Source organism: Argopecten irradians, chromosome 2, assembly GCF_041381155.1.
Source record: "Argopecten irradians isolate NY chromosome 2, Ai_NY, whole genome shotgun sequence".
NCBI classification, from domain to species: Eukaryota; Metazoa; Mollusca; class Bivalvia; order Pectinida; family Pectinidae; genus Argopecten; species Argopecten irradians.
Genome location: NC_091135.1, coordinates 43,719,378 through 43,732,205, shown reverse-complemented (window position 1 = coordinate 43,732,205; position 12,828 = coordinate 43,719,378). Strand labels below are relative to the sequence as shown.

The 12,828-nt window shown below is 35.2% G+C and overlaps 1 protein-coding gene across 1 annotated transcript in view; it reads right to left on the bottom strand.

Moving 5' to 3' along the window:
- LOC138316651 (short transient receptor potential channel 4-associated protein-like) overlaps positions 1 to 12,828 on the bottom strand; it is a 33,742-nt gene that overhangs the window by 16,925 nt on the left and 3,989 nt on the right. Inside the window, exons 2-7 of the mRNA XM_069258326.1 lie at positions 11,586 to 11,708; positions 4,982 to 5,095; positions 3,874 to 3,934; positions 3,385 to 3,461; positions 1,754 to 1,913; positions 14 to 124 (exon numbers count right to left, since the gene is read on the bottom strand). Coding sequence (XP_069114427.1) covers positions 14 to 124; positions 1,754 to 1,913; positions 3,385 to 3,461; positions 3,874 to 3,934; positions 4,982 to 5,095; positions 11,586 to 11,708 — 646 coding nt within the window. The remainder of the gene's footprint in view (positions 1 to 13; positions 125 to 1,753; positions 1,914 to 3,384; positions 3,462 to 3,873; positions 3,935 to 4,981; positions 5,096 to 11,585; positions 11,709 to 12,828) is intronic.

The following is a 12,828-nucleotide window of genomic DNA, read 5'->3' as shown; positions in this document are numbered from 1 at the left end:
CTTGCTGACTTACAAGAGGATTTGTTTTCGTAGATGTCGAGGTCAGATATAGCTACAGCCAGGATCCTACAGAAGTTAGCTAACTGGTGATCCTCCAGTGTACTTATCAAACCTCGCAGATTATCTGTGAAATAGAAATTAAAAGCCCCTGTTATTAATGTAAACTTTATTTTATTCATTCATTATAAGTCATACAATACAAAAACAATCAAATAGATATAACATGAAATGGATTCAGAAACAAGTGTTTTACACTTATATTAATCCGTCTCCATTTTTGACTCATTAGTTCTGTACGGTAATTAAGTGGGAGAATGAATATGAAATATAGGTATTAGGAAATGAAGAGATGAAAAGGGGAAGAGAAGAAGAGAGATTGCCAATGCCATTGTTCACTTTAAATATATACAACTGTGAAACGATAACTACAGAAATGAATCATGGAATCAATCGAATCTCTTGGAGCTGATAATGAATTGTTGGACACATGTAAAAATCAAAGAATTTTCATCAATAGTTAAATCATTGGTGCCAAAAAGTAATAGTTCTGTTGTAATAGGATGATTTAGGACAGCAAAGGAACGATTACGAAGATCGGAAAAAAGTCTACAATGTAATAAAAACTGTTTGTTATTTTCATCAACTTGACAGTAGGAGCAAAGCGGACAGTTTATTAGATACCTACGGAACAAATAATATTTAAGTGAACTGCACTCCATCCTCAGTCTCGCATGGTGAATCTGACCCAATCTAATGCCGATAAGATAATATGGTGGGACTTGGAATTTTTGTGCTTTTAAATGAGTTTTAAGTTTTGTTATTTAGGGACTGCTTTTGATTTCATCAGGAAGTGCATTCCAAAGATTTATTACAGATGGCAGAAAGGATTTCATGAAAAGGCTTGTGCGACAAGAAGGTGGACGGAAGTTATTACCTAATCTAGTATTATGATAATGAATATTGTTGTTGCGTTGAGGAAGTATACCTTGAAGATACTGTGGAAGGAGACCATGAACTATTTTATGAAAGTGGATAATCTTGTGATGTTTACCTATTATTAGAGAAATAATGTTTTTAATTAAAAGGAAGATATCTACTCCAATTAAATCTAACATATCTTTCAAGTTAAATTTAGCTCTGATTTCTCTAAACTTGAAAGGCCCAGAGGGCCTGTATCGCTCAACCAAAATTTAAACAAACTCTACTCCTCTTCCCCCAAGGATAATTCTGGCCAAATTCGGTTACAATAAATATTGAACTCTATGCCTAGTAGTGATTTAAATAATAAACCTCTATTTCCCCTATTGTGCTCCGCCCCTCCTGCCCCCCGGGGTCAGAGCCAAAATTTATACAAACTCTATTCCCTTTCCCCAAGGATGTTTCTGACCAAATTTGGTTACAATCCATGTAGAACTATATGACTAGTAGCATTTTAAAGGTGATGTTGACGGACGGTCAGATGACATGCCATAACATGATCTCACCGGCCCTTCTGGCCAGGTGAGCTAAAAACACTGACTTAGGTCAAAAGTAAAGTTTGTTAATTAAGTAAAAATAATTTACTCCAGTCTGTTTTCTACTGCAGTTTGTTTCGAGATATTGGGGCCTGATTGGATATAAATTGTATCAATACTCTGGAATATTACTGAAATATTTACTATATAATAAATACTAAAAGATACCAATCTTGATGAAAACTAGAACATTTAATAATTTCTTAGCTTCATCAGTGGCTGCTGTGGCCCGTACTCACGGATTCTGTGGAGGTCCAGGACCTCTCGACGTGACTGAAGCATGTCCTCCACCAGTTGACATGAATTAATGAAGGTTTTCTGATGAGCCAGAAGGGTGAACACATAGTTGAGTACATCATCGCTAGCCATCAACTGGGCAGTAACTTTGTCACCAATACACTGAAAGTACAATCAGCTTTTAATATTCACAAATTAGTTTTGTCATGTTTTGTGTTTTCAGAAATCTATTGCTCCCATAATGTGAAGCTTCCTCTTTCCATTCACATTAATGTTTGTTTTTTATGAACATGAATAAGGGACTTACGATAAATAAGTATACTGATTTTTTTAAGACTTAATCTTATCTCTTCTTGCTGCAAAATATGTTAGCTATCTGATATTATAATCACATGATAGCATTTGTTTTAATAGTTTTAACACATCTGAAAAAGTGCAATTTTTTTTCTTTTTCAAATTAACAGATTAAGTATTTCGCAACCCAGGTAAAACGAGACCCAGAGGACCTGTATCGCTCACCTGGTTTTTTTTTGGTAATTATCACAAAGACTCTTAAAATTAGATAAATTAGCAAAATTGACCCTCACAATTTGTTGAATTTTGATTCCCAACAACAAATTGATACTATAGATACTATACAAATATGCTATCCAATACATACCGTAGGTTCAGAGAGGAATCAATTAATATGTAAATAATTGACCTTTTTGACCTTGCCCATCAGGCCCCGAGGGGGTCAGCCCCATCATTTGTACAATTTTGAATCCCCACCATATAAGGATGCTATCATTGCATTATGAGTGGTCTCCCATGCTTAGTTGCAGAGAAGAAGTTGTTTATATGATAACAGCCAAATTTTCCCTTTTAACCCTGCCCTTCAGCCCCCGATGGTCAGTTTCATCATTTGTACAATTTTGAATCCCCATCCTATAAGGATGCTACCATTGCATTATGAGTGCTATCCCATGCCTAGTTTCAGAGAAGTCGTTTATATGGAAATAGCCAAATTGACCCCTTTTGACCCTGCCCCTCAGGCCCTTGGGGGGTCAGCCCCATCATTTGTACAATTTCGAATCCCCACCCCTTTAAAGATGCTACCATTGCATTATGACTGCTATCCCATGCTTAGTTTCAGAGAAGAAGTTGTTTATATGGAAATAGCCAAATTGACCCCTTTTGATCCAGCCCCTCAGGCCCCGGGGGGAGAGCCCCATCATACAATTTTCAGTTAGTAGCCATAAGGATGCTACCAGTCAAATTTTGTTGAAATCCTACCAGTGGTTATGGAGAAGAAGTCGATTGTTGACAGATAGACAGAAGCCGGACACCACGGTATGGCATAAATTAATTGGTTATGATCAAAAATCTCACTTGACTCATCAAAAATAATACTTTACTTCATTTTTTAATCTTTCCTCACAAATTCACCTATTTTAATCCATGATCTTGGTGCCCTATCATTTACCTTTAATAGGAAAACTTGGTGACATGGCTTACTGTTGTTGTAACTTTGGTAACAACTCTGACTTACCATTGTAGTAACCTTGGTAACAACTTTGACTTACCGTTGTAGTAACCTTGGTAACAACTCTGACTTACCGTTGTAGTAACCTTGGTAACAACTCTGACTTACCGTTGTAGTAACCTTGGTAAGAATTTCTAGCACTAAACTTTTCACCCTCAGCAACAACTCAGACTCTGGAAATCCAACTGTAATAAAAGGTCAGAATAGAATACGGTGTTTCAAGATCCCAAAAAGACGTGGGTAAAGTAAATTACAATTTACCGCCGATTAGTCACACCTTCCGGTGATTATGATGTCATCATTTGAGGTGAATTTTGCCTAATCACCAGAAGGTGGGACTAATCGACAGTAAGTTGTACTTTACCCACGTCATTTTGGGATCTCAAAACCCCTGTATTAAAACTTAATTATATTATAATACTTAGATCAAAATAGACTTTCTATAAGTTGACAAATCTCTCAACCATTTTATGCTGCTAATTAAGAATAAAAGATTCCAATCAGAAACCGGGAATTTTCATTCCAGCACATGCTGTGTATTATTTCAATAAAAAATTTGCATGGAATGTGAATAGCTTTTACTGATATAAAGCTTACCTTTGACTTTTCTTCCAACTTTTGGAAAGACTGTGTTGAACATAAGTATGCGGAGAAGTACCTGAAGAAGAAAACATCATTTAAAATATGTCATGATTGAAAGACACAGGAGAATGTGGTCGTAATCAAGAGGCAATTAGTGTTAATTAGTTGTCATAATACAGAATCGTGAGGTGGTTGTAATACTGTAATTACAAATACAAAAATATATAAGGGGGAAAACATCAAGCTGAACAAAATGTACCCATAAATTGGCGTGCGTAACAAAGCAAGGTGGCTGTATTAAAATTAGAGGTGGTCAAGGTTTAATTGTCCTCTGGTAATTTGTGTTTCTTCCATCATTCAATCTAATTAAAATTAGACTTGTAACTTCACTCCACTACCAGGGCTTTTTCTAACTGCTTTGGGAATGGTGCATGTGGCTTTGCATGTGGGGGAAAAAGTGCAACAAAACCAGGATTTTGGAAAAATTATGAAATATGAAATAACATAACAAATAAGATTTTTTATTACAAATGTATTTTTATGCACTTTTCTGAAGCCAATTCACAAATATTTAAAGGCTTAACCAACTACGTTCATGGAATATGTTTGGATAGTTTTCAAGAAATTTTGATTTTGGGAAACTTATGGCTTGAATTGGGTAATGGTTTTGCCATGGGGAATGGGGCCGATTTTCGGCCCCAAAATCGGCCCCAAATCATGTTGAAAAAAGCCCTGACTATGATACGCTCCAAGATCTAACAACACCCGGTTCAGTGTCACCTCAGCATAACTCCAATTTGTGAACCAATTAGCCTGCCACCTTGAAAATCTTCAGTAATGTCGAATGTCTTGGAAGTATTAACGGCTCCTAGTGTATCTGGAGATGTTCCGATTCTAGGCCAGGGGTCATGCTAAGGTGAACCCTATCCTGGAGTTGTTTAATCTTGTATTAGAGCGTATTGTAGAACATCAGTAGTGGAATTCTTATTCTATTTAGAATGTTCCATTACCAAACCCAGCACATTCTTCATTAATGTCAGGCTTTTCAAAAGACGCCATATAAATTCTATCATAAGCCCAAATATCTATGATTTAGGGATGTTGCTTTAAATTCCCTAAATACCTCCACTCCACCATGTTCATAAAACTGTGTGGCATATTTGTTCTGTTCTTCATCCAGTGATGCCTCATCCTGACTTCTTCTTGGCTCAAAATTCATCAAGTTGCCAAGAAGAGTCTGAAACATAAAACAAGGCATTTGGGTTTATATTGAAAAATAATTAGAATTATGTCAGTATGACATGAAAAGCCTCTACAACAACAAACTTTGATTACTTCATCTTAAAAACAATCTATCCCACAGATCTGATGTACCTACAAACTTAGAAACTTATATTTGACACTTTTATGTCCACTCATTTTAATTTCTTTTTAGTGTTATTTCAATTTATGTGACGATCTTGAACAGAAAATAAATATTCAATATTCATCAGGACCTTATCATTTGATGCTAAGCCAAGATAAATAATTTTCTGATCTGATCTGATTTAGTACCCATGATTAACTACAGTCAAATCTGTACTAACGACCATCTGTATTAAGCGACCCTCTGTTCTAAACGACCGCTTCAATTCCCCCCAAGCGTTTTCACTATATATTTTAACTCTATTAAACGACCATCGCTCTAACGCGACCAGCGACCATAAAATTCCCTTCCCGTGGTCGCAAAAAATCTCTATACAGCGACCAGAAAAACGAATGTCATTTCAATCGTTCCAAAACGCCCATCATCCGGTGTGAAACAATTGGCCGGTAACTGAACCCCTGTATAAGTAATGTCACACCGGGGTCATTGTATCTGACTGGTCTTTTCACACCTTTATTACCATCAGACCAAGGGCCCTTAGACGGAATGGGTCAAGTTCAATGGCCATTTCTATCCATTTGAAAGGATATTACGGTTAAATAATAAAGTGTTTGATACAACATGATAAACATTATTTAACAAACACTAGTAGTGACTGACAATACTTTACTTACATGAAAATGAAAGATTAGATTAGATTTAGATTTAACATATTTTATTGCAAATATATACAAAAGGATTGGGTACAAGTTTTATGCAACTTATATTTCCACCCTTTCCAAAATACAGAACGAATACAAACATGATATGCAAAGTAATTGAAATATATAAATATGATTTAATAGTAAATAAGAACACTTTGGAAGAGGAAAACTTTAATAATATGGTATTTTTTAATAAATTTCCATGGTAACAGAAAAAGTATTGAAAATGGAAGGTTCCCATTAGAAAAAGGCACAACTAGAGCACTAGCCTAACATGTACAGAAAGTTTCGTGTAGCCAAATTGAACGGTTTTTCGAGTTATAGCCCAGAATAGAAAGGAAACTTTAATAAATATGGTATTTTTGAATAAGTTTCCATGGTAACAGAAAAAGTATCGAAAATGAAAGGTTCCCTTTAGAAAAAGGCACAACTAGAGCACTAGCCTAACATGTACAGAAAGTTTCGTGTAGCCAAGTTGAACGGTTTTTTCGAGTTATAGCCCGGAATAGAAAGGAAACTTTAATAATATGGTATTTTTTAATAAGTTTCCATGGTAACAGAAAAAGTATTGAAAATGGAAGGTTCCCATTAGAACAAGAGGCCCAAAGGGCCTTAACGGTCATCTAACTACCTTGGCAATAGTAAAATTAATTTCATATGGTGTCACTTTGTCAGGACCATGTCAGGATCATTTTCCATTTCCTTCAACAAATCTTATTTCAAACAAGAAGCCCAAGGGCCTTAACATGTAGGAAATTAATCAGATATAGTGTCATGGTAACCTTTCTTCGATTTGGGATCAACCAGAGATGTAACAATACTTTGTCGAACCATGTCAGGATCATCTCATGCAGATGAAGTTGCAGCCAAATCACAAAGGTAGAACTTGAGAAGAAGTTCAAAATGTGTTTTCAAGATGGCGGCTGTGGCGGCCATCTTTGGATTTTGGATCGACCCGAAAAATAACAACACTTTGTCAGGGCCATGTCAGGATCATCTCATGCAAGTTTCAGCCAAATCGCACCGGTAGAAATTGAGAAGAAGTTCAAAATGTGTTTTCAAGATGGCGGCTGTGACGCCATCTTGGATTTCGGATCGACCCAAAAAATAACAACACTTTGTCGGGACCATGTCAGGATCATTTCATGCAAGTTTCAGCGAAATCGCACCGGTAGAACTTGAGAAGAAGTTCAAAATGTGTTTTCAAGATGGCGGCTGTGGCGGCCATCTCGGATTTCGGATCAACCCGAAAAAATAACAACACTTTGTCGGGACCATGTCAGGATCATTTCATGCAAGTTTCAGCCAAAATCGTACTGGTCAAACTTGAGAAGAAGTTCAAAATGTCTTTTCAAGATGGCGGCTGTGGTGGCCATTTTGGATTTCAGATCGACTCGAAAAAATAACAACACTTTGTCGGGACCATGTCAGGATCATTTCATACAAGTTTCAGCCAAATCGCACCGGTAGAAACTTGAGAAGAAGTTCAAAATGTGTTTTCAAGATGGCGACTTTGGCGGCCATCTTGGATTTCGGATCGACCCAAAAAATAACAACACTTTGTCGGGACCATGTCAGGATCATTTCATGCAAGTTTCAGCCAAATCGCACCGGTAGAACTTGAGAAGAAGTTCAAAATGTGTTTTCAAGATGGCGGCTGTGACGCCATCTTGGATTTTCGGATCGACCCAAAAAATAACAACACTTTGTCGGGACCATGTTCAGGATTTTCATTTCATCAAGTTTCCAGCTAAATCGCAAAGGTATCAACTTGAGGTAGGAAGTTCATAAGTTGTGGTTTTCAAGATGGCTGGATGATGCGAATGGCACGCGAGCAATCTCGGAATTTCGGATCACACACGATAAAATAACAAACACTTTGTCGTGACCTTGTTCAGGATAACTTTCTTAGCAAGTTTTTTCAAGCCAAAATAGGTACTGGATCATACTTGAGAAGTAACGCTTCAATTTGTCTTTTCTTGATAGGCAGGCGTGTGGTGGAAATCTTTTGGATTTACAGATCGACTCGAAAAATAAACTATACATTTGTCTGGGACCATGGTTCAGGTTCCATTTCATAAATTTTTTCAGCACAAATCGCACGCGTTTAGAACATTGAGAAAGATGTTTTCAAAATGTGTTTTCAAGATGGCGACTTTGGCGGCCATCTTGGATTTCGGATCAACCCGAAAAATTACAACACTTTGTTGGGGACCATTTAAGGATCATTTCATGCAAGTTTCAGCCAAATCGAACCGGTAGAACTTGAGAAGAAGTTCAAAAATGTGTTTTCAAGATGGCGGCTGTGGCGGCCATCTTGGATTTCAGATCGACCCAAAAATAACAACACTTTGTCGGTGACCATGTCAGGTTCATTTCATGCATGTTTCAGCCTAATCGCACCGGTAGAACTTGAGAAGAAGTTCAAAATGTGTTTTCAAGATGGCGGCTGTGGCGGCCATCTTGGATTTTCGGATCGACCCGAAAAATAACAACACTTTGTCGGGACCATGTCAGGATCATATCATGCAAGTTTTCAGCCAAATCACACCGGTTAGAAACTGAGAAGAAGTTCAAAATGTGATTTCAAGATGGCGGCCTGTGGCGGGCCATCTTGGATTTCGGATCGACTTGAAAAATAACAACACTTTGTGTCGGGACCATGTCAGGATCATTTCATGCAAGTTTCAGCCAAATTGCACTGGTAGAACTTGAGAAGAAGTTCAAAATGTGAAAAGTTAACGCACGGCACACGATCGGACGGCGCACGGCGCACGGGCGCACGGCGCCACGCACGGACGGACGTCGACGGACAAAACATGACAACTATAGGTCATCCTGACCCTTTGGGTTCAGATGACCTAAAAAGGCACAACTAGAGCACTAGCCTAACATGTACAGAAAGTTTCGTGTAGCCAAGTTGAGGAGAAAAATAGAAGGACAATACAATGTCCTAAAATTGTAATACTAAATCGACTTAATTAATAAATAATAATTTGCGGCAACAGTTGGACTAATTATCTCGTTCTTTGCCTTCCCTCTAAAAGAATGTCCATCACACTCCTAAAATCTTTCTCCTAGCTGTTCAGGTCTTCCATCAAATCCATAAGCAATCGTCGCCTTAGTACCAACTTGCCATAATATCTAAAATAACGTGATTTAAGTCGATTTCTAGATAACACAAAAATATACAAAAGAGATATCGAAAAGAACTGATAGGTGTATAACAATAAAGGTATTCGTCTAATTTTAAAATCTTTTGCTAAATTTAATAAAGTTTTGAACATACAGTCAAAATTGTTTTAAGAGACCTTCCAAAGGAGATTGAAAAATAGGTCACATATGACAGTTGGTCTCTTAATTGAATCGCCCCTTTCGAAACAATTAAATACATGTATCAATGTATATTGTGGGACATGTTTTGTTGTACTAAAAAGAGTCAAAATAATAGGAAATTATTAAATATATAATATATCACATAATCTAATACATCGTTTAATTATGTATTATATTTTAGGCACTTTTATTTTTCAATTATCTATTTATTTTTTATTTATCTTTCTGTTTTTATTCATGAATAAGATTAAAAATTTCTAAAACAAATATTTGTTTAGGCCTACCACTTATCTATCATAATTAGCTACAAAATTACAATGTATTTAAAAGCAGAAAAACAAATAAAAATAGTTTTTAATGTTTTTTTTATTATTTTCTTTTATCATTTTATTCATTTATTTTATAGATAAAAAAATGGAGAAAAAAAAAATAGTGTGAAAAAAAATAATTAAAAAAAATCCGGAAATCAGCTATTTCCGACTCCTCTGTTACTATCTCCCAAAATGGCTGCCATCATGCTTAGCTAGACAAATACATTTTCAGTACCATATTTCTACATTCATGTCGTTCTTATGTGAGTAAATCATTGTTCATCATTATTTTAGTTGGTTTTGGGAGTGATTATTCTTGATTTTTATCACAAACATCGTGAATAAATAGTACATTTTCCTTGCAATATCCAGCTCGGACATGCAGACGGCTTCGGCCATCGGTACCCGAAGCCGAGAGACTTCATGCATGAATAAGTGCTAATTTATGTCAAAGTGAACACCTAGTGTATATAACCAAGCCATATGGATAGCTCTTTTGTCTTGCCTTAATGGGGCTGGGTTGGAAGCCCTACAGGATAGTTAACTGGCTTGGCTTTATATATGAATAGAAGGCAAATGCATGTGTGATTTGGGTCGTTAAATACAGAACATCGAGTGTCGTTGGATCCTAAAAGTATGGTCGCTTGTCGCATAAGACAGACGGTCGTTTAATACAGATAGATTATATAGTAATTTTCCCTGGGAGGAATAATTTAGGTCGTTTAAGACAGAAGGTCGCTGAATTCAGAAGGTCGCTAAGGCAATTTTGACTGTATAAAAATATTCCTGTGTTCGTTTCCAGAGACAGATCCTCATTTCCAAACAAGATTAAATTCAAATCAATAAGAACATTTAAATTCATATTATTTAGGCTTTCCAATAGCAAATTGGATGTACACTCTCACAAATATGTCCACAGTTACAGCATGGAGTTTCCACAAGGTTTATCCTGAACAAATCGTAATTTAGGGAACTACATTGATGTCTAAGTTTTGTATGCAATATATTTAACTTCCGGTCACCAATGCCAAAGTAAGAAGGAGAAGATTCAAAAACCAGTTTTAGTGAATTTCTAAAAAGGCTCAATGATATTGCTGACTTAACAGAGTTTTCTATGTTATTCCAAGAGCGAAGAGTAGAAGGTAGAAAAGAAGTGTTTGTAGATGAAAGTCTGAAATACGGAATTCTATAGTCATCTCTATTTCTTAATAGATAGGCAGCTTGATCTTGAACGGTAGAAGGAAGTAGAGAAGTAAGAAATTCAGGAGTTTGATTTGTACGCATTTTGTAGAGAAGATGAAGTTTTTTCCTTTTCCTTCTAGAAGATAGAGATTCTAAACCAGTTTCAAAATATAGAGAATCGATACTTGCATGAAAATGAAATAAGAAAGCAGTGGAACAGACAACACATGCAGGCTGCCATCTTGGATGGGTCATAGTAATAGACAGAACCAGAAATAGGTATGAAAAATCCGGAATTTATGACAAAAAAATAATTAAATCCTAAGAATTATACAATACAAATTTCCATTTATTGTGTAGCATGATATGATTTTTTTTTATAATACCAGGAATAATTAAATAACAAATATAATATACAATAATTATAATAAATAGAAAATAAACATTTACAATAAATCAAACAATGCCATACCTATGACCTTATTACCACACAAAATATATTTTTTGCTATAAAACTCACTGAGAACCTCATTATTATAATAATAAATTACTGAAATGATTTTTTTAGATTCGTTAATTTCTTTTTTTTATATTTATTTTATTTTAAAATGTTTTATAAATGTTTATAATGCACTGAATTATACTTTATTCATGAACAGTGAATGACAACTCATATTTTAAAACATCAAACTAAATATCCTCCTTAACCTGAGCTACTCTTATCAAGAGACCACTCTCTATTAAGAGACCACTTTTCAATTTCTTTGAGTGGTCGCTTACGACAGATTCGACTGTATATATGTACTTTAAAGATTCATATAACCTCACCTTGAGATTTTCCCAACACAAATCATCTTCAGCATCTAAACGGACACTGAAATGGTCAAGTTCTGCGATCAGCTCTGGTATTCCGCTGCCATCACTTAAATCTTCTACAATATGTTCAGGTAACTGAAACAAACCAATGTATCAAAATATCAAAAATGTAAACAATTATTTTTCAATTTTCTTCAAAAAGCTGTAATAAAAATTGCATCAATATTCAACTCATCTCAGACCATAATATTTTCTTCTTACCTCTACACAAGCATATATCATGACAAAAGAAGGATTTAATTATATCACTGCTATTCAAACTCTATAACTGCATATCACATTTAGGTTTTACCAATCAAGGAATAATTTTTCTAATTTTTCAAAAAATTTAATGAGGAAAATATTAACCTTTTCAATATCTGCTCTATCAATATCCTCAAATTTGTACCTGGAAGGTTATAATTGATTTTATCAATCAATATTTTTCGAAAGTTACTGAGCTGCATCAATAATTTGAAGAAATCTTTTTGTATGTACATGCATTCAACATTTCAATTTTACATTCCATATTCAACACAACACTAAAGGCACTTATTGGGCAGTGATGGAATAAAGTTTACATAGAATTTTAAGTTACCTTTAATTATCTATGAATATATATATTCTATAATCTAAATAAGTAAAAGTTTTCGTATACATACTGTACTTAAATTAGCACTATAATGTGAGTACAAAAGGAGCTAAAATTTGAGAAACATGTTCCACAAAAATTAGTACACTTACAGTAGAAGTACAGTACCAACTGAATTTTGACAGCCAAAATAAGTTATTCAAAGACTTAGAATTTAAAGAGTCTAATATCAAAATCTGTGGTTCCATGCTATGGTAATATAATATTCATGACATTTTGCAGATACTGCATGTACAGAGAATTGTAGCAAATTTCTTTTTGCTTGTTTGAAATGTATTTATTTTCCTTCTCCATAATTTCACATTGAACATCCTTGGCAAACCAGTGATTTTATTATTAGAGTCCATGCAGAGGTCACAGTAATATTATTGCACTGTGCCAGAGATGCAGAACACCCCTTGTCGTTTTATACCATGCCCTATATATATATATATTATCTCATTTAGCGATCACAGTATGAATGCCAAACCTATGAAGGCTAAATTATTGTTCTTGTTGCCATGATTTCAAAACTAGATAATAATTATATACATGTTAGGGCTGTGGATCGTCAAGCAAATGGTG